Source organism: Taurulus bubalis (genome assembly GCF_910589615.1).
Source record: "Taurulus bubalis genome assembly, chromosome: 14".
Taxonomy (NCBI): domain Eukaryota; kingdom Metazoa; phylum Chordata; class Actinopteri; order Perciformes; family Cottidae; genus Taurulus; species Taurulus bubalis.
In genome coordinates this window covers 9083369-9105682 of record NC_136602.1, presented here as the reverse complement: position 1 = coordinate 9105682, position 22314 = coordinate 9083369, and the positions used below count along the sequence as shown (strand labels likewise).

Here is a 22314-nt window from a genome sequence, read left to right as displayed (position 1 = left end):
CTAATGCAAGTTGATGAAACCTCGCTCACTCCTTCCTCCTCTTCTCCCCCACTGTCTCTGTGTTGTCCAGATGGAGGAAGTAATAGCACGCATGCAGGATGAGAAAAATGGCATCCCCATCCGAACAGTGAAAAGTTTTCTAACCAAGATCCCCAGTGTTTTTTCAGGTAAGGCTTTTATCTCTCTGCTTTTCTGTACACTCTTCTACTGTCTCCTCTCCTCTTCCTCTTGTCCAATTCGCTCCCACCCACTAAGTACCTGACTAGTACTCATTTCTGGCCAAACAAAACACTGAAAGTATTTAGAGAGAGTTGTCCGTTTTACATTTCACACCAGCAGTGCCAGAATGTCAAGAGGATCATATTGGATTGTGCAACCCAACACATAAGAATCCATGCTGTAGTGATAACCCATAAGAGATTATTCAAGTAAAACACTACATTCAAAAACTTAGAGGAGTGAGGCCATCATCGCTGCCATGCACTATATACAGAAATATCAACGTATAGTATTAAACCAACAGTATTACGCAATCAAATTAAAAGCTTATATCGGCTTATAAGAGTTTAGAGCTTTACAATGCAACGGCATCAAAATCTTGTTAAATATTAAGGATTTATAAATAATCCAATAATGTACGATGTTCCTATAAGTGCTGGTTCCTGAACATTGTGCAAAAAATCTCCTTTTTGCATAATAGCGTGTCGGGGCACCAACAAATGCCAGAACCCTCACCGGTCCCCCTTACTGCTAACTCAGAGCCACGCTAAGGCCCTTTTTTGAAATGGGAGGCTGCGATGAGGTTGGATGGTTGGCAGTGAGCAGCAACATATAGACACAGATACATTGAAATAGCTAACTTTAGCTTCAGTGACGTCAGTGAAACAATAACGAATGCTTTTGTGCAAATAAAGGGCAGCCGATGCACAGTTCTTGTTCTGTTGTTGGTTTCCCTTTTCATGCCAAGCCTTCTACACAGGGTTTATCTATGTTTAAAACAGTGAGAGGCTATATTGATTAACTATTTTACATCTGGCCAAGTAACATCCGCTCAGGTCTTTTTGTCGGATATTATACAATCAAGTATGGCTTTGTCAGTGGAAACATGACAAGAAAGCAATAAGATTACTTATTTGTTTGCTTTGCACCTAGCCCTAATGCTATAGTTACACTTCAGCTTTATGTCTAAAAACACTATTATTTTAGTATAGTTTTAGTAAAGATGCTTGCGTCTATCAAGAATGCATCACTGTGGAGTGAGAGAGTGTAATACTCAGACGTCATGCTACTTCCCGCAAAGCACTCTTCCTCTGGCAGTTTCTGGGGCTGCAACAAAGACAAAGTCTGTGAACACGGGCCACTTAATCCATGTTCACTGGAGAACCCGGACCAGCTGGAAAGAGCAACAGCCACGGATGTAACCAAGGTTTCTCCATTGTGTTTTTCCTCTGCACCACTTTTTGCAGCCTTAATTCTGGATAAAAAACACATTTTCGACGTGCCAATTCATTCACCTGTTTGAATAACAGCACTTGCTCTCAAATGACTGCATCGCTAACAGACAGTGTGCATCTACCTAGATCCCATACTTTGTTTTTCATAATAACTGTGGCAAATGTGGCTATTTTTCCTTATTTTACTGGCGACCAAAATTATAAAGATGTATTTTAAGAACTTAAAACTTTGAATCACACAGGTGCAAAAACTGGGTGAGCTTGTATTTCACAATATTTCCCATTGTATGGAGTATGAATTATATATTCTTGGACTTCTATAGGTACATGTTTGTGTCCGTACAATGTGAGTGTATCTCCTTTGAGTCCAATAGCATATTTATATTCTAGCATTTCACACATTTTCTCTGTGTATAGTCTTTATTTGTAACTCATATGGTTCTACTAGGATTTTTACAACCTCTAAATATAATGTTTCATTCTTTCATTCTTTCTGTACATCATCTCTACTTAATATGTTGATGTTGAGCTGTGCATGATGCCCTTGGCTGTATGCTGTTACTTTTTGTTGCAGCAAATATATAATATTAGCCATGCTTGGTATCATTTATATCTTTATATTATTGGCACATTCTGATACACACACATGCTGGCAGCCGCACAAACCCACACACCCACAAACTATGTGCACAGCCCAATCTATGGGCACGATATTAATCAAATCGGAGAACAGCCTTGTTAGAGGATTACCATACACATCTCATTTAAGCTCTCTCTTAGAAAGTGGGTCAACTTTGATAGTGTGAACATGGGGTTGTATTAATGATGTTAATCTATGGAAAATCTCATCTGGTTATGGGGACGCGGAAAAGCAACGGGGTGCCATGAAGACAAAAACAGCGACAGGAAGATAGCTCGATGGACGGAGAGACAGCCGCAGGGCTGACTGTCTCACAGCCTGAATTCCCTCATGTCTCCATTTTCACACCTTTTTTCCTGCCTTCTGTGGCTCTCGTCTCCTCAACAAACCTTCACCCGTCAGAATGACGGACAGTAATAATAGCTTGGAAAATATATATTTTGCCAAAGTGCCAAAGTTACATGTTGTGATTATGTGTGAAAATGCCCAGGGGGCAGAGGATGCTGTTCTGTTTTTCTGAGATGTGAAAACAATTCAGTTGCATTCTCAAATGGAGAAGATGAATTGCAAAATGACATCCACCGTATATAAAAGGTTTGATGTTCAAGCCATGAAAAATGGCAATAGCATACAAGTAATCCCCAGACTTTTGCTAAAAAACAAATACACATAGTATCTTGTCTTCACAACGGGTATAATTTACATACCGGCTTTTCTTCTCTCCTCTTTTCAGACCTTATTCCACTCAGTTAACGTCTTAATTTTAGTTTGTGACAGTTGCAAATGTCCGCTGTGATACATTACCTTATTAAATGAAACAATTGCAACTGCAATGTCCGTGCTGTGGCTAAGTCAGACAGACTGTGTAGTTAGTGCACACAATGGCTGCTTCATTGTACCATTATAACTCACTGGTCATTTATATTAATGGACTACATCCAAAGAGAGTTGGCTTGGAGAGGGTGTCAGAAAAGAAAATTTGGTAATGGACGACCTATTACCCACCCACATGGTGCAAGCCGAGAGGAATTGGTATGCACTGTGATGATGAGGGGAGGTGGATAGGGTTAAGAGAGTCATTGTTTTCCCTTTCATTTGCATCTAGATGAAAAAAAAGTATTTCAGCACACAGAATATATTAGATATCAGTGATTCATATTTATGTGCTTTCTCTCATTTCAGGTTCTGAAATTGTTCAGTGGATGATCAAGAATCTGGACCTTGAAGATCAAGGTAAAAGGGAAGATGCTGAGCTGCAGAGGGTGGAGATACTGCATGGGGTGAAAGGGACAGGTGCAAAACACAAAATCGGTATTGTAGTTTGGCTTCTGAGTTGCAGTTATTGATGTGACAGACAATCCCATGAAGGCAATTACTTTAAAACCCTTAGCACACACAACTAACACAATTTGCATGAAATCTTTCTTTCTAGTTGTCATAACTGACGTAAGATAGTTTTTGTGTTACACATTTTGATGATATAATTATCTCCTTAAATCCATTTTAATTAACGTGCATAAATCACAGAAAAAATACACTCTTTACAGACTACTCCAGAACTTGCCAGAGAATTAATGTTTTTTTCAAATTAATCCATTTTAACCTCCATGGATACATTTAAAAAAGGAACTGCTCATAGCTAATTTAGCTTAATTTAATTTAGCATACTTTTAATGATTACAGTTTGCCAAAATGTAGTACAAAAAGTTGTAGTCCATAGCTGACTCTATAGCAATATTATACTTCCTGTTTACATCCCACACACATCCTCCATTTACATATAATTATCTATTAAGGTTGATCTTCAGACTAAATTGTGGAAATAGCATTGTTACAGGTGTTTATGCTGTATAATCCAAAGCTTCATGTTTTTTTCTCAGTGCAAATACATGCCTTTGTGGAACCATTTGAACCAATGTTTTGTGTGTGTGTGTGTATGTGTGTGTGTGTGTGTGTGTGTGTGTGTGTGTGTGTGTGTGTGTGTGTGTGTGTGTGTGTGTGTGTGTGTGTGTGTGTGTATACATACACATAAGTTCACAGTTCTGCATTTGTCTTTCTCATTATTCTTATTTTATTCTAGTGTGATAAACTAGAGTTTGACAGGAAGTTCCTTGACAGGTCATTGGTTGAGTCTCTCATTGCACACAGAATGACTCAAAAGTGGGCAGATTGTGAACAATTAAAATGGCTTGTATTAAATATGGTGATGAAGAAATATCGCTAACAATGAGGAACACACTTTTATAATTGTTTTAAATGTTTGTGCATGTAGTGTAGGTGTGTTTATTTGGATATTGGAGTGTTTGTGTGTGGGTGTACATATCAGCGTTTGTCTGCTCCAGTGTGTGTGTGCCTCAGTATTCATAGTTCAGCTAGTGTGATACTCAGCTGACTCATCAACTCTCTGTGTTGTGACATTTGTATGCAAGGCTATGCCTGTCTTTTCCTGCATTTGACAATTGTGCATTTGTATCAGAAAGGTCAGAAAGACATGCACTTATTTATGTGTGTGGTTTTTAAGGGTACAAGGAAGCAGTTGGATCATTATACAACATCTCTGCATTGTTTGACAGCAGTTAAACCTTTCAGATTGTTCCTGTGCTTTAGTTTTCTTTTTGTCTTTACGTCGAGAAACTTGTTCAAGTAAAATCACAGTTTCAGTCATTTAAATTTGCCTGAGAGAATATGCTTTTCCCCATGCCTCAGACAGCACTGATCCATAATTTGTGCTGCATCTCTGATATGCCAAAACAAAAACAAAAGTAGCATGAAAAACAAGAACGTCTGTCAAATCACTTCTGTTTAATGTGCTCGGACTTGACAAATGTTCATTTTTGTCGCACTGTTCACTGTCATTCCCTCGAGCAAATGTACATTCATTCTGTCACATTTTGTGTAACCCGCAATTGGGAAAATGCTCTTCCAAATACTATTCCAGATCATAATGGTCAGAGACTGACATTTTCTAAAGGGTCTGAAAACAGGTGTGAACAAGCAGATGTTCTCTGTCCTTTAACACTTTTTGTTCTTCCTTTTTAATTAAATCAGTGCATTTTATTTTGCAAACGGCCACGAAACAAGCTGTCAATTGCCCTGCGGCGGTGAACAGAGTGTTGTGCAAAACTAAGCGACTTCAGCACAGACAAACTCCTGGCGGGGCTGACAGACACAGCAAAGTGAAATGCAATTAATTTGGCTCACAGCACAATAGCAGCATTTTATTATATAAAGGAAGATTAGGTTATATATCAAAGTAAACTGGGGATGGGAGGTTTTCTTCTTCTTTTCTGAATAAATGCGCTGGATAATATACTGACGCACTCCAGATGAACTCATTATCTAGATATTTTGCAATCTTTTTAGTCTCCAATTCTATTTGATTAGCATATGCACATTCCTGTGTCTAAAGATTCTCTCAAAATGTTAAATTTTCTTTTGGGACATTTTAGCCATGATACTATCATTACAATTCAGGCCATTACAAATCTTTATGTTTCATTGTATTTCTAAAGCCAATTGGTTTATCTGGCATGGGAACTATTGTAATTAAGTGCTTACCACGTTAAGTACGGCCTAAACTTGTTTCAATATTGTGCATTATCGGGCACATTAGACAGCTCATGAAGGGATCTGTAAGTTACTAGTACCGGGGCACACTGGAACCCAAAAGCAGGCTAATGTGGGATGAAAACAATCTAAGATGAGGTGGAATGTGTGACAGGATCAGAAACATCGAAAGGCTAAATGTGAATGAGGAGCCACAGTTTGACATGATCGACAACCTTAAGCGAACAGAGAGGTTTTTAACACATTTAATTGAAACCTGTGTGATTTACTCTTTCTAGTGATATGAGCATCCCTGAAGCATCACTGATAAACGTCCATAAATCCAATTTAGATTTTAAAAATGTAAAAAAAAAGACCTAATCAAGATCTGGTCTCACAACTCAATATAAAAAAATTGCTGAGGTTTAGTAATCCAGTTAATTGTCCCCTACACAGCTGTGGTTCCAGAGCAAGCAGGAACTGCTAATTCAGCATGACTCTCCAGGGTGAATATTCACCAAAATGTAAATATAAAGCCAAATAAACTGGACTCAGTGGAGCCGACAGCTAACTGACTGAATGTTACACTTCCTGTTTACATCACTTAAAGCTAATGAGGAGGTAGCAGGAAGAGCTTGATTATTTATTGATGAAATTAAAAGGATGAGCGTTGAGAAGCAGGAAACTAAATCCAAAAAACAACCAAAAGGTTAAACACTGGGAAGAACTAAACACTCAGAACAATGGCTGGACATAAGATTTGAAGAGCAATGACGAACTGGCAAAAAGAAAAAAGAGCACAAAGACTAAATACCGGTGATAACGGATGACTGTGGCTCAGTGGTTAGCATTCCTGACTTTAATCACTAGTCCATGTCGATGTGTCCTTGAGCAAGACAATTAACCCCAAATTGCTCCCCGTTGCTGTGTCTACGGTGTATAGAGACAAATGTAAGTTGCTTTGAATAAAAGCGTCAGCTGAATGAAATAATAATGTAATAATAACGAGGGACAGGTGACCGGATAACACCGTAGTAGCAACCTGTCAATCACAAGGTAGCCAGGCCCTGAAGCGTACCCTGCTTTATCATCTATTTTTCACCAAACAGGACCATACATTGCTAAATGAACACCATGCTGTATTGAAGAGGACTTGAAACTAGCTGTTGAGACATACATTTGTGTTTACAATGTTTACTAAACATAATAAATCGACTATTTTTTTTAAAGACAATCTGACCTCTTTTTGCAATCAGAGGAGTTGCCTCCTGCTGGCCACTAGAAAGAATGCAGGTTTAAAGCACTTCCACATTGGCTTCAATCTTCACAACCGGAGTTTGCCGCCAGGTAGCTTCGTATTGCCCTAAACTCTCAGCAACGACCACGTATTAGTGGTCCAAACAAATGCAAAGGATTTGATTTGAATCCCTCTTGTAACTGGACACAGTTCAAATATTCAGTTTCACTGTAAAATACGGCTCTAAATTTAGTTTCACTGGGACGCTAATACTATTAAAATGTCATCGCAGTAAAAAAAAGAAAGAAGTCATACATATATATACATACATGCATAATAGTAGCTTAGCATATAATACTTTTGATCCCTATCGGGAATTTAGTTGTCAAATCCTAACAATCAAAAGACTTGAAATGACGAAAAAACACTAGATGAATAAAATAGTCACCCCACCATCAACAAAAAAGCTTTCGTTGAGTGTGTACCTGGTGTGTTATTAAGAGGGGGAATTGCATATGAAAGAGCACCTAATCCACTCAGGGAATCGAAAATGATCTCTTTTGGCAGGACGTCAGCGAGGGCACATTCTGTTCTGCACGATGGTCCTGGATTTCTCCTCCAATATTCTTTAAACCTCCTCCTCATCACTCGAGAGCCACTCTATTTTTTCCGTCAGACCATTCTTCTGTACACTGTTACCCTGGCATATAAAATATTATAACTTCCTGAAAAAGAAAAGCATGGATTTATAAATAGTTGCAGTATTCTTTCACCGACCTCCTTAATCATTCAGTTGCACATTTATGAACCCTCTATATCCCCCTTAGCTGATTAAAACCAGTGTTGGAAAAAGTATTCAAATCTTTGGCTTACGTAAAAGTACCAATACAGAAATCTAAAAATACTCCTTTAAAGTGAGCCCTATGGAATACAATATACATCAGAGGCGTTGTGAAATGATTAACTTGGTAGAATGCCTAGAAACAAAAACACAGTACTGATCCACATTCTGACATTTTGGACTTCAATCTTTGCTTTTTATTTGAAAACAAAACAATTTGTTTAATGGAGCCATCTATTTTCCCTCATAGACATCTGACTAACAGTTTTTTGAAAGGGGTCACAAGCTATAATTGTTGGGAATCGCTGGTTAAATCTTAAAAATGTCAGTGTACTTCATATGTTTATGTTCATGTTTTTTTTTTTTATTGTAAAATCAGAACCTACAAAGTAACTAGAAACAAAACATTTTCCCTGTTGAAAAAATGTGACAGGAACTGAAAAGTACTTAATGCATTACGTAATGATTTTTCATCATCTAAACACAACAAAGGTGCATAGTGTATAGTGCAAACAATAATAATCAAAATTTGACTACAAAAACAGAATCCCTTCTGTTGTATTTAGATAACCCTCAGCTGGAAGAATACTCCCACACTCCACTTGGCAGGGCTCCAAAATACTGGGTGTCTGGCACAGAGCTGGTAATATGATGAAATCAAAGGGTGTTTTCCCCTCAGACTTTGAGGCTGGCCTGTCTTGACAACTTGACTAATTCTAGTCCAAGGTTTAGTCAGCTATAAAGCGGATAGAAAACCCTGCTGTATGTTAAGTGGGAGTCAGAAGCTCCCATGCTACCAGTAATTCATCTTTATAGACTCTTAAGCAACACAAAAAACAATATTGGTGGATCTTGAATTTATCCCACGGAGAACCTGTAATCACATTAGTCTGATTTAGCACATTCAGACTTTTGAGCCCACGACAGTTGAATTAAAGAATAAAATAGATTCAAGATATCAATCTATATCTACAACATCAGCAACAAGACCCCTTTGTCCAAACCAACAGAGGCCGTGTGCAACTGATTATCAATTATAAATGTGCAACTGCCTTTCTCAGTCTAGCCTCACAGAAAACATCCTCAAAGCATAATATTCAGCTCTAATGTCTGTCCCAGTATACCCAGTCCACTCCGCCTTATTATTATCATTATTATTTGACCTCAAATAATTATTTGAGGGATTAACAGCATCGTACCTACTGTTCAGGTCATGGATATTTTATGATGATGCATTATCTCAGCCATTAATTCAGACAGTACATGCCGAAGTACAATCAGGCTAATGAACCGCACCCCATTGTGATCCTTCCTTTGATTGTGCTTGACTTGGCCACGCCCAAGTACCGATCATTTCCGGGGTGTCACCTCTCCGCTTCTTCTCCCCTGGGACTTTTGTTTTTACTCTGTAACGGATGCGACTTCAAATGTGGGATACGGCTTTTTTATTTTTACTGCTTTCTTTGCGCTGAAAGAAATGGATTCTAAATTAGAACATGCGGCTCAGCTTGATAGAATTTCATGTATCTGCATTTTAACGTGTGCTGGATGATTTCCTAAATTTGAAATAACAGCAGGCAATGCAGTGTCAGGATTGTTTTGGGGATTTAGAGAAATCAGTTAATGCCTGTGGGGATGACGTTCAACATTCGTTCCTCAGGTGGCATCAGAAAACCCCCTCAGCTTCACTTTAACAGAAGCAGAGACTAAGCAAACAGGTAGCACACAACATGAGAGCAGATCATCATGGTTGAAGAATGGGAGACAGAAAGCTCCAACTTCCCTGTCCTTTTCCATACTTTGCTGACTTTCATCCGACAAACAATCCATAAAATACAAATTCTGAATGGATAATAAGTAAAATGATATATGGGTGAGCGGTTGTTTGCTTGTAAATGTCTGTCTTCTTGAATAATCCATGTATTTAGTGGACAGAGGCAGATGACATACACAAGCTGAGTCCCTATAGCTCTTTGACAAAGAATAATCTATTTTCTTCTGACTTAATAACACACCAAAATCTAATAAATTATATATATATATATATATATATATATATATATATATATATATATATTCAGATAGTATTGCTGTAAGAAATAGTGCAGTGGATTGTGCAGTGCACAAGGAAGAAGGGGTGTGTTTATAAGTAAACAGGTTTAAATAACTTATGAGTCATAATTTATTAATACACACACACACACACACACACACACACACACACACATGCATTCACATCAGCATCCTGACCTCTCAAAGCTGTCACAGTCACCTCGGTGCTAAGGGAAAAGACAATCTATATTCATCTCACACACATATACACCCAGTGCGTGTGGATGTATGGAAGTGTGTGTATATTTTAGAGAGCAAGAGAGCAGAGATGTGACCATTTTACAGATATATACAGTAAGCTCCTGTTAAATCATTCATAACTCTGCCTATTTAGACTATGCCAAGCATTTCAACTTGTATATCTGTTAGCCTATTAGTGTGTTAAGATCAGTTTACTGCCAGACTCCCGGGGGCTTTACACCAAACATCCAATAATCAAGGCATAAATAGACAACATTGTTATATGAATCAACATGTACACAAACTGTTTCCTATACTGTTCATAATTACCACAAAGAAGGCCAGTTACCTCGGAAATTGTTGACACATTATACGAAACATGAATAATAGATGGTGACGCCACGAAGGGGTTACAGGTTGAACACAGCAGGGAGTGACTGGTGGCAGACGAGACACATAGCTGATGATGATTACATGTTTTCATTATCTGATGGTTTTTATACCTGGGAGAGTCAATCATGTGCTGTGGAGCGCCGGAGGGAAGCAGGTTTTCACTCCAACCAAGCACAACACCAGGTGATTTGTCTGATGAGTTCCGCCTCTCCGGCTGATGGTGGGCTAATCAGCGGGACTTCCTGCTGTGGAGTTTGTCAAAGCAATATCAGACCTTATTATAGTGTTTTTATTCCTATTTAACAGTTCTTATTGACTCTACTTCCTCTGTGCTCAGTCCTTTGGTCTTTTTCCCATTTTATCTGCCTTTTCTGCTTTTATTTCCTTATATAACTAAGGTTTATTACCAGATTATTATTGGTAGAGCAGCAGCTCCTGATTATGGTCCTGGTGTTTATTCTGATCAGTTTGTCAACAATTTAATTGTAATTTCTACCTCGGGATGAAGGCTGAGTAAAGTTCATTTGCTTGTGTGACCCAAAAATACAGCATTCCGGCTCAGGATCAGTAACTATTGATTGCGGGATAATCAGAAAATCTTCTTCAAATGATCTTTCAATGCCTCAAGATAAACTGAAGGAACAGCGTTTAAAGATGATAGATCAATTAAAAGTAGAGCCTCATAACTCAGGTTTGACTTGTTGGAAATCATGCATATTTGTTTTCTGGGGGAGAGTTAGTTGATGAGATTGATACCACTCTTATATCAGTTTCTTAAATTTAAGGCAGTAGCCGGTTGGCTTATCCGAGCACAAAGACACCTTTCTGAGAGGTTTTTCTTCATGAAATGTTCCCTCAGAGCACAGAATAGCCATGCATGATATCTGCCAGTTGAGTGTTGTCGCTTACTAGATGGATAGGTGTGTGTTTATGTACAGTAAATGAAAGTACAGTTGTATGTGTGTGTACACTATTGCTGGGAAAACTGCCACAAAGAACAAGAGTACATCAAGTTGTAAATGGACTTTATTTCTGTGTTTTCTCCCAGTGGAAGCTCTTCACCTAGGAACTCTGATGGCTGCACATGGTTACTTCTTCCCCATCTCAGACCACGTCCTCACGCTCAAAGATGATGGCACTTTCTATAGGTTTCAGGTAAGAATAATAATAGTAATATTCTGATTCTTTTTTTGTGTTGAAAGTAATGGCAATGTTTAAAAATGACCCCAAGAAGAGGAAATGCTTCAAATAGGATAATTTTGTGCACGTGTTATCTCATCATATAAACTATAGAGAATATGTTTGCTTATGTTCATGTTATGAAAAGACAGTTTTTAGGATTTCATTTATAGAGTCCAGAGTGATGTGATGTGCCGCCCGGTTATTTGTTCCATGTATCTTTCATAGAGAACGCTACGTGTGTGTTTAGTTCTGTTAGCTGTATAAACCCTGTTAGCCATACACCGCATAACTCAACTGCCCACCAGATGCTAACTAGCTCTCGGACCAACAGTCAATAAAATATGGCGTCAATAAAATATGTTTTCAAAAAGTGTGAATAATTGCAACCACAAGAGGTCATTGAGCATACAATCATTAATGAGCACAAAATATATTAGGCTGATGGACAGATATAATGATGCACACACATTACCATTACATAATCTCCTGGAGGAGATATTATAAAATATAAATATGTATTGACATTCCAAAGCTCCTTCCTCGCGGTAAAGTACAAAACTCACTTTACACATGACAAATGTCCAACTCTGATAGCTGAAGTCAGGATAAATCTTTTAAAGTGCCTGTGTGTAATATGCTGCCGTCAAAACGGTGATTAGGAGTTGCTGTACATCGTAATTCTTAAAGGTTCATGGGTAAAGAAAGAAAAAAAAACACATCACTCTGAATGTTAATCGTGGGATTGACACTTTTACTGATTTAGCAGCCCCCAAGTGTGCAGCTCAGAACTAACCAATGTAAATAAAGGCCTCAGGCGGTTTGTGCTGGGAGCGGGCTTTACTTCGCTCTCTGCTTTATGGGTAATCGGTTTTCATCTGATGCCAGTCCAGTCCATACAGTGCCACCGAGGAGGGTTAGGATTCATGCCGGTGTCGGCTCTCCGTGCTCGCTGAAAGGAGCTTATGTGCTTTAGACGTTATGCCGAGCCCATTATTCTACAAAATACTTTATTGTGACAGATGCAGGGCTGTGACTGTGTGCCCACCTCGCATGGCGGTGCACACTTTGACTCGACGCACCATGAGGTTAGCTGTATGCTGTCAAAGATGTAAGGTTTCATAATGATCTGTTTTTCCCTTCAGACGCCATACTTTTGGCCATCAAACTGCTGGGAACCAGAAAACACAGACTATGGTGAGAGAGCTGCTCTGTTATAGGCTAATACCTGCGTTGTGCATTGTGCAGCACTGAAGAGAGTCAAATGATGCACACTGCTTTGTGGAGTGCATTTGTCCAGCAGATATTTGTATTACTGCTGGTGTTACCAAAAAGTCAAATGACAAAACACAAATGATGCAACTGCAGTATGAAAATGATAGGAAGAAGCATTAAATCACATTTTGTTTTGTTATGCTTGGCCCACAGCTAGAATCAGCTATAGTGCAGTTGGCATATAATACTATGTGTTTCCTATCACATTTCTATTCATACTCTCTGACTGATACAGACTGATTACAGTGAAGGAAACCAGGGATGTGTCTGTATGCGTGCGCTTGTTGTGCACAGTTGGCTGAAGGTTTTAATACTGATACAGGGACGAGCTCCTCATTGTTTACAGACCAGTGGAGATAAACATTTCATAATGCCAAAAAGGGTTTGAGCGCATGGCCGCAGCTTTGCAGGTCTTTCATTTGTCGTTTGAGTTGTGGGAGAGGAAAAAGGGCTAATGCTCGCTGTGGGATTAATCCCGTGAGTGTTAGGGGAAGTTAGAGTGTCTCAGATGTAGCAACGGATTCACATGAATGATGCGCCTTAATGAAAACAGCGTAATGGCGTAGTGAAGCTTCCACATAATGGTCAGTTAACAAAGGGATGAAGGGATGACGATAGTACAGGAAGACATCAAAAGTCAGGCACACACACACACAGGCGCTAAGACACCATGCACAGCCGATGACCTTTGTGATTTGCAGGCCAGTTTAAATGTGCAGTTGAGAGGATTAAATGAGTAAACGCGAGGCCACTTAAGGCTGTTAAAAGCTGAGTTCCCGTTCTCCACGTATCACCCATCTCTCTGTCTCTCTCCGTCTCCCAGCTGTTTACCTCTGCAAAAGAACAATGCAAAATAAAGCACGTCTGGAGCTTGCAGACTATGAAGCGGTAAGTGAGAGAGGTCTTTTAATGCCAGCGTTCCCGTCTTCACATATCTGTTCTGCATTCAGCTCTCAGACTTTATCTCTTGCCGTTTTGTTCATACTGACACTCAGAACATTTGTTTTTTACTGTGTGCCACTGCATCATTTGTAACTTTCCTTTCACCAAAGCTATTAAATGAATCACCGGGTTAGTTGTACTCAGGGTTTTTTCTTTTGTACGTGAGCAGGGATCAATAAAGATGGTATCCAGCCGTGCACTGTACACATCATGCACAGTAAACATAATCAGTCCATATCCCTCAAAAGCCTTTTTTCCCCCCTCGATTGTTCTTTGTTTCACTTGCAGGAGAGCTTAGCAAGGCTACAGAGAGCTTTCGCCAGGAAATGGGAGTTCATTTTTATGCAAGCAGAAGCACAAGCGAAGTAGGTTTCTATAAGAACCACACATGCATTGAGTGAGTCCTCTTACACCCTCATTCTGACATGATTGAATTGAATGGTTTACGACAACTTCCCTGTAATCACCAGCACACAACTTCACAGATGAGTTGCACATTACACATGTGATGGACTGAATGATTCATATGTGTGTTGGAATAAGCTACATGCATGCTCTGGAAAAACAGTTCTGAACTCCCTTTTTGTTCCTTCAGAGTGGATAAGAAAAGAGACAAAATTGAGAGGAAAATTCTCGACAGTCAGGAAAGAGCGTTCTGGGATGTGCACAGACCAGTGGTGAGTGAAATTGCAGATGTCGTCGTCATACCACCTTTGCTGTTGCCGATATAATTGCAGACCCTATCAATATTATCTGAAATGTTTCTGCAAAAGAGAACAGTATTGAAAAAAACAAGTTCACTCTGATTAATCACACCACACACACAGAATCAAAATGGCATGCTGTAGATATAATATATCATGTACGCCCTCTGGGTTATCTTAATCCATTCAACACATCTCACCTGCATCAAGCTGTGCGACAAAGTAATATTGGTTTGAAAAAAGGTTACGGAGTTCATGTTATTTATACATGAGCTGAACATGAATAGAGAAAAGAGGTGAACACACTGTAAATCCTCCGTCGTCTATTCCTCTGCCATACTCATGAAATGCCACATCAATAACTGTCACAACACATCAGCTTCACTGCTGCTCTTTACCTTGTTCATACACACTTGCTTGGCATTAACATTTATTTCCCCCCCTGAGGTTACAGAGTCTCCTCGGCTGTATTTCTCTGAAAAGCCGCTGCTCCATGCTTAATTGGAAAATAAGTTCAATTTATGCATCCTCGAAGCAACATAATCAATATTAATTCAAATTTCACAGTGACGCTGTCAAGCTACTTCGTTCTGTCATGCAAAAGAGACCTAGATTAGACCACTTGTTCAATCAGGCGGAATTAGCACACACTAGTTCCCGCTGGTTTGCTTGTTTTGCTAGAATTGGCACATTTCATGTTTAATTAACCAGCATCCAACACATTGTCCTGGAGACTTCTGAGGAATCACTTTACAGCCCTGCTAAGCATATTGGATTGTATTACCTGAAACTTACGTCATGGTGGCAAAGTTGTACCTTCACCATTTGTGGCGTCATGCTCGAGGGCAAAGCACAAAACAGCTGAAGCTGTAATAATTCAATTTAAGGTGAATTAACAGAATAGTGTGATTTTCTCTTCACTCGTCTCACAGCCTGGATGTGTGAACACAACAGAAGTCGACATAAAGAAGTCGTCCAGAATGAAAAACCCCCACAAAACCAGAAAGGTACGGCCCATCTATCCCACTGATAGACCTTTCTGTTGAGGTCAGGGTTGATAACGTTGTAACACATGAGCAGACTTATTGTTCCTTGTGTGGTTGTCACTCGTTACACGGCTACTATTACTGATAGTTATATTTCATTTTTATGTGTTTTTTGTCATCTCAGTCTGTGTACGGGCTGCAGAATGATATCCGTACCCACAGCCCGACCCACACTCCAGCCCCAGAGGCCAAGCAGCCGACAGAAGAAGAACTGCAGGAACAGGTTAGACCTGCCGGTGGCGCTCTCCTCCTAAAAACAGGAGCTTTAAACATTTGAAGTCAAGGCTAGCACTCAAATTGCAACTGTAGTTCTTGTTTTTCATCCTTAACTCTAGTTACAATATTTTTTGTTATAAAAACGGGATATGTACATAACTAAAGAGTATGTTTGAACTGCACACGAAAAAGTTAACTAGTAAAAATATCATGCAGTTGTTGTTTAAATATACGTGCAAACCAACAATGTATTGTAACTTCATGGAGATGGATGCATGCTAATTGTTCCCTGCTGTGGTTTCAGATCTCCTTTTGGCAATTGCAATTAGACAGGCATCGACTGAAAATGTCCAAAGTGGCGGAGAGGTGAGCGATGGTATTTGTGTCTTTATTCAGTTTAACCATCGATCTGTTTATTGAGCCTTTAAACGGCCTAACACACCATTGAACTGAGAGCTCCGATGACCTTGGAGAGTGATCGGGGCCCAAACAATGCCTTCATTGGACGATTCCAGATACCGGGTGGTACACAAAGTGTGGATTAGTCATTTCCTTCAGTGAAAAGAGATCTGCATTCAGTAAGAATGAGGAATTCACTTCACTGCTTCCTTTAATTAAAGAATTACAAATAGACACCTCATTCATATTCACTCCCAGGAAGGTATGATCATGGAGCATAATTTCCCCAGATGTGATAACTAGATAATAAATGGCAAATGTCCACTAATACAAATTGCTGTCATTCATATGCTTTCGCTGTTTTCCTCTAAAACAGTTTGCTGGCCTACACAGAGCAGTACATTGAATACGACCCCTTCCTCACGCCTCCAGATCCATCAAACCCCTGGATCTCAGATGACACCACACTCTGGGAGCTTGAAGCCAGGTGGGTGCACGTCCAGATGAATCTGATACCGATTAGTTGATGTATTTAGGTGTGTATTCTCGCACACATGCATCATCTGTGAAAGACCTGTTGCCTTTTGGCGTGTCCTTCTTCAGTAAGGAGCCAGGCCAGCAGAGGGTAAAGAGGTGGGCTTTCGGCATCGATGAGGTTCTCAAGGATCCAGTGGGAAGAGAGCAGTTCCTCAAGTTCCTGGAGTCTGAGTTCAGCTCAGAGAATCTCAGGTAGGCAGCAACACAACACACTCATGAAAACAATCCCCTGGAGGCTTGACCTAACCTTAAAGCTTCAATCAATATTTTTGACTTCATGAATATTAATTATAATCACATGCATAATTAGAGAGGGACTCACACCCAAATACAAAAGCATGTTGTTTCTCAGCTGATTTGATATAAAATATTTCTCTATTTTACTCCACAGTGTGCAAATGAATGAATAAAGTATAAAATAGCACAAAGTAGATAGCACTCAGTTGAAGTGCCTAAATAATATACTTAAGAGCGCTGTCTGTTAATACAGCTTGTAGCAGGATCCAGTCATGTTTTTTGTAATTGGAATCACGGTCTGTGCCTTCGCCCGTAGCTGCCGCATGCTGAATCACAACCCACACAGCTGCCTGAACCTTTGCAAATTGTACCCTCGACCACAAACCAAGTCTTAAGCCGAAAATTAACGGTTAACTTTTATGGGAACGGATTTTTGTTCCCACATGTGTCTCCACAGGGTGACTGTGTGAACAGATATTTGACGCCAAACCGTGATTAAAAAGAGCACACACACATACATGTACACGTTAGAGACTGTGGAGGATTTAACACACACACTGCCCTACACACACACACACACACACACACACACACACACACACACACAAACACACACACACACACAGTCACACTCACACACAAAGTCACACGCACACAAACACTCACACAAACACATAGCGCTCAAGTCCATATGGTTAGAATGGAATAACTGAACATTGGTTTTCTGTGGGCCTCTGCTGGTAACAGACATGATCAATACTATTCACTTGAATGGGTTTTTACTGTTTGTACACATAATTGTGGGAAGCTAACAATCGTCATTGTTATTACTGGGGTCTTTTCATGTATAAGAGGTAACCTACAGTGAAATTGTGAAATCAAAGCAGAGAGAGCTGGCTGGTGCAGCGTTTGAAAAGGGAACGCACCACAGTAGCTGTGTCTAGAATAACACAGGTGAGAAGAAATGCTATGTTAATTGGTTTATTCATGGTAACAGGAATACTGCAGAGTATCAAAGATGCATGCAGCCAGCTTACTATGAATAGAGCAAACCACTGTGCAGCATAGCTCCCCTGCTCCCTCTGATGGTACATGCCTGTATTGTTTCTGCCCAAAGCTCATAATGCGGTCAGTTTAATTGAATTGTAATTTAATATCTCAGTCTGTTGAGCATCATTTTAACTCTTCTATAATTGAACGGATGTATTACTAACAAGAAATATGCTGCTATTAATGGACATATCAACACTTTAAACCCCAAAATTGTACTTGCTGCATGATGCTATCCACCATTAAACCCCTCTCTGTTGAGCAAGTTTATTTGTTTATTTGTATTTATTTGTATAGTACATTTCAACAGCAAGGCGATTCAAAGTGCTTCACATAAAACCATTAAAAGCATCAAAACATAATGCAGAAGAAAACAAGATTTAAAAACAATTAGGAATATTCATTAAAGCATGGAAAAACTGTCAAAAAGCAAAAAATAGAATAAAGGTTGCAGTGTAGTTTAAGAAATAAAATGCAGTAGAGAGATGCAGCAATTGATTAATATCATTGCATCTGGTTAAATTATGCTTATGGTTCAATATACATAAGGAAAACACTGAAACATTTCCTTTTGCAGGTACTTCTAATTCATTTTCTAACTTCTAATTCTCACCAAGCATTCTCAACTCTGTGTTGACAAGATGACATTGATTGGAAATAAAAATGGAAAAGGAAATATTTAATTATTATATAAAATGCATGAATAAAAACTGATTTCCATGGTTTACTATTACTTCCAACCTGTGGTCGGAGCTCCTGCATTGTTTACCTTTGATCTGCAGGTTCTGGCTGGCGGTCCAGGAACTAAAGAAGCGTCCCATCAGAGAAGTTCCAACCCGGGTTCAGGAGATCTGGCAGGAGTTTCTGGCCCCCGGAGCACCCAGTGCCATCAACGTGGACTCTAAGAGCTACGGCAAAACCACCCAGAACGTCAAAGATCCTGGACGCTACGCCTTTGAGGATGCACAGGTTCAAATGATACCAACACGCTAAATCCCATCCATCGTTAATTTCTGTTCATGTTCGGTTATGTTGCAGTTTATGAATATATGAATGAAATATTAAATTTGATCAAATTCAGTTCAGCACAATGTGCTCCTGCATCTGTGTCTCGGTAACTTGTTTTCACATCATGTGTTTCTACAACAGGAACACATCTACAAGTTGATGAAGAGTGATTCCTACAGCCGATTCATCCGCTCCAGTGCCTACCAGGAGTTATTACAGGCGAAGAAGAAGGTGAAAAAACACATGACTCAAAACATTGGATGAAAAACCTAGTTTGAAATATAAGATGTAAAGAACTACATGCAGGTCTATACTGATTCTTCAGTGATGCTGAAAGCTGTCTTCCTAGCATCCACTCTCATGCCGTTTCAATGTCTGTTGAATCTCACTTTTAGCCCATTTGTGGTATCACACATGTAAATATATATATATATATATATATATATATATATATATATATATATATATATATATATATATATATATATATATGTGTGTACCAATAATTCCGCTTCATGCAGGATCAAGTACATGTCTACTACAAATAATGTATCTGTGTCTGATGTGGATATATAATTCCTCAATACAGCGATGTATGTGGTAGAGTTGCTTAAAGGAGCAAACCAGGTAAAACCAAAGAACAAGTCAAACAAAATGGCACCTGCCTGCCAGCAATACCAATGAGGATCAGATAGAGTGAATACAACATAGGAACAGTCTGCTGCAGGTGTGGAGGGTAGAGATGCTGATCAGGACTCCGGTTGGGTTTAAAGATACCATTATGGATACCAGAGATGTGGTCATAATAGGATGAATAATTCTGAATTGCACACTTGTATTTAATGTGCTCTGTCTCATGCCTCCTATACTTACACTGCTACAAGAATATTTTTTTATGACAGCTAGGTTTTTTGATACAATACCATGTTAATGCACTACTTAGCTATTTTTGAATAGCTTAATAATGATGGAGTATGCATACTCTTATTTTCTACATAATAGTTTTTACATCCTCACCTTCCTAAAATAATGGCCCATGTAATTTCTCTTTTTTTTTTTTTTACTTAAGCAAAATAAAACGGCCTATAGTCACACTCTTGAAATAGGCCATTATAGTACAAGGGTACAATCGCATGATCTGTTCAACTGGGGATGTAGGCGATTTTACCAGAGGTAGCGAGCATCATGAGGAGATGATTTAGGCAACACAATCAGCCATTAATTTAGGAAGGTGACGACATGGAACCCTGAATCCTCTGCACAGTACATTTGTATCACTTAACGTATTCTTGTTTTGTCCCCACAGAAAAGTAAGAATTTATTCTGAAGGCATTTGCTTACAGGTAATGTCCAATACAAAACGACACACACTGTACATTGTGAGTTACTGTAGGTATGTGGTGACAGACACTTATTTTAAGCATGTTTACAGGTTTCTGATATGTATAATGTTACATTCACGTTCAGCTCAAATCTTAAATTTGCACAGTGTACGCAATGCAAATGCATGGCTGCCCATATTGTTATTTAACCAGAAAGTACATGTATTTATTCTCTCTCACTCTCATTTACATATTGACTTCATTCTCTTTTCCACCTGTCTGTTCTGCCTTTTTTTCTCTTCTCCCACCACAGGGGAAACCACAAGCATCCAAGAGGCTGACCAGTCATGTGCCATCATGCTAAACTCAATGCCATCTCTCTCTCTCTCTCTGGGACATTGAGAGGGGGACCATCTCATCTCTGCGTCATCATTGTCTGTCCATCCGCTCTTGGCTCAGTCGGGCGATGAGCCGAACCGTCTGTTCGTCTGTTGTCCACCGGATGTTGCATGTCCATGGAGAGGATGCTCCTTCTTCACTCTCCTCTTACAGTACCTGATATATTTCCAGTATTCTTAGAAAGGAGGCACTGCTGGACTTGTGAGGACACTGACAGACTGGCGGGATGAAAAAGGCCATTGAAGAAAATTAAATTCAGTGTTCCAGTTCTTTCCATTGTAACTGCTGGATCCGAGGCCCCTCTCTCACTTCCAGCCGAAACAAATGATGTCAGAGAGAAAAAAAAGAAAAAACACGTGGAAAAAAATTAATGAAATGACAGCTTAAACTGATAAATCTAACCAATGTCATCGCTTTACATGATCTGGGGTCGCAGATACTTTGTCCCGCTATGGGAAGTGTTGTGCAGAATGAATATACAATATATATATATACACATATATATATTATGTTTATTATAATTATGATTATTTATTGTGCATTTATTTTGCTTTGCATTATTTTATTGCATTACAATAATTAGCACATATGGTTTCCATTGCACTTGTAAAGTCACAATCAAAATTACAAAAATACTGTCTCCTGTCTTATGTAGAACATAATTCTTTGTTATTCTCTCCTGCATTTATTTTTATACCATATTTAAAGACACTTTTACTGACTTGTATTATTAAAGTTGGCCCTCTATCTGTTACATTGTCCTGGATTTTGATTTTTTTTTAAACTTTTTGATCAAACAAAATGCAACTTTAGCATTCATTCGTAAATTCTGCAGGATTAGAAGAAATCCAATAAGCGCTTGAATAATGTACTTTTGGTTTCGGCCACTAGAGGGTGTTAAGTTATTTCCTACTGCAGAGATCTGCCTCCTCTCAGCAACCAGCTCCTCCTCGATCAACAAAATGCACCACAGTACTCTGCAGACAAATTAGGTTTTGTCATGCGAGAGTGTCATCATCCTTTGGTCTGCTGAAGGGGTTATTGTTCTGACTGTACCCATCTGAGGTTTTGCAGGGACTGTTGATGTTTCATGTCTTTGATGGCAGAAGTGACAGCTAGTTTTTTCAGTTTCCGTGCCCAGTGGTCAGCTTAGCAAGAGCCACAAAAAAAGACAAACATTATTGTCTCAGTTGCATCGAGGAATGTGAGTTGTGGCAATTTTCAAAGCATTCTGTTAGTGTGTCTGGCTACATACAATGATTTATGGATTGGGGATTATGGGTTGTAATGTGATGTGGTCACAGTGCCAATGAGGATAATGTATGGGTATTGAAGTACATCATTGTTTCTTCACAATTTTGTCCTTTATTGTCCATAGTGGTAAAGTGTCATCCCTCTCCTAAAAATATAACCGTAAATGTCAAACACAGAGGAATGAGTAAAGAAAACTTACCGTGGTAAAAAAGAAGACAAAGGAAAAGCTGCCATTTCGACAGTTTGACATATTATGGATGAGTGGATACAAAAAAGATATCAAAGACAAATATAAATAGGCAGAGAGAGACAGACACAAGGAAAGACAGACCAAAATGAAAGA

The 22314-nt window shown here is 39.2% G+C and overlaps 1 protein-coding gene across 1 annotated transcript in view; it reads left to right on the top strand.

Annotated features, from left to right (window-relative positions):
• Positions 1-20340, top strand: part of rgs7a (regulator of G protein signaling 7a) — a 49783-nt gene extending 29443 nt beyond the window's left edge. Inside the window, exons 2-16 of the mRNA XM_079229332.1 lie at positions 71-167; positions 3277-3327; positions 11452-11558; positions 12728-12779; positions 13681-13745; positions 14088-14164; positions 14395-14476; positions 15436-15510; positions 15674-15772; positions 16070-16131; positions 16541-16651; positions 16768-16893; positions 18771-18957; positions 19138-19227; positions 20303-20340. Coding sequence (XP_079085458.1) covers positions 71-167; positions 3277-3327; positions 11452-11558; positions 12728-12779; positions 13681-13745; positions 14088-14164; positions 14395-14476; positions 15436-15510; positions 15674-15772; positions 16070-16131; positions 16541-16651; positions 16768-16893; positions 18771-18957; positions 19138-19227; positions 20303-20323 — 1302 coding nt within the window. The 3' untranslated portion in view covers positions 20324-20340. The remainder of the gene's footprint in view (positions 1-70; positions 168-3276; positions 3328-11451; positions 11559-12727; positions 12780-13680; positions 13746-14087; positions 14165-14394; positions 14477-15435; positions 15511-15673; positions 15773-16069; positions 16132-16540; positions 16652-16767; positions 16894-18770; positions 18958-19137; positions 19228-20302) is intronic.
• The last annotated feature ends 1974 nt before the right edge of the window (positions 20341-22314 follow it).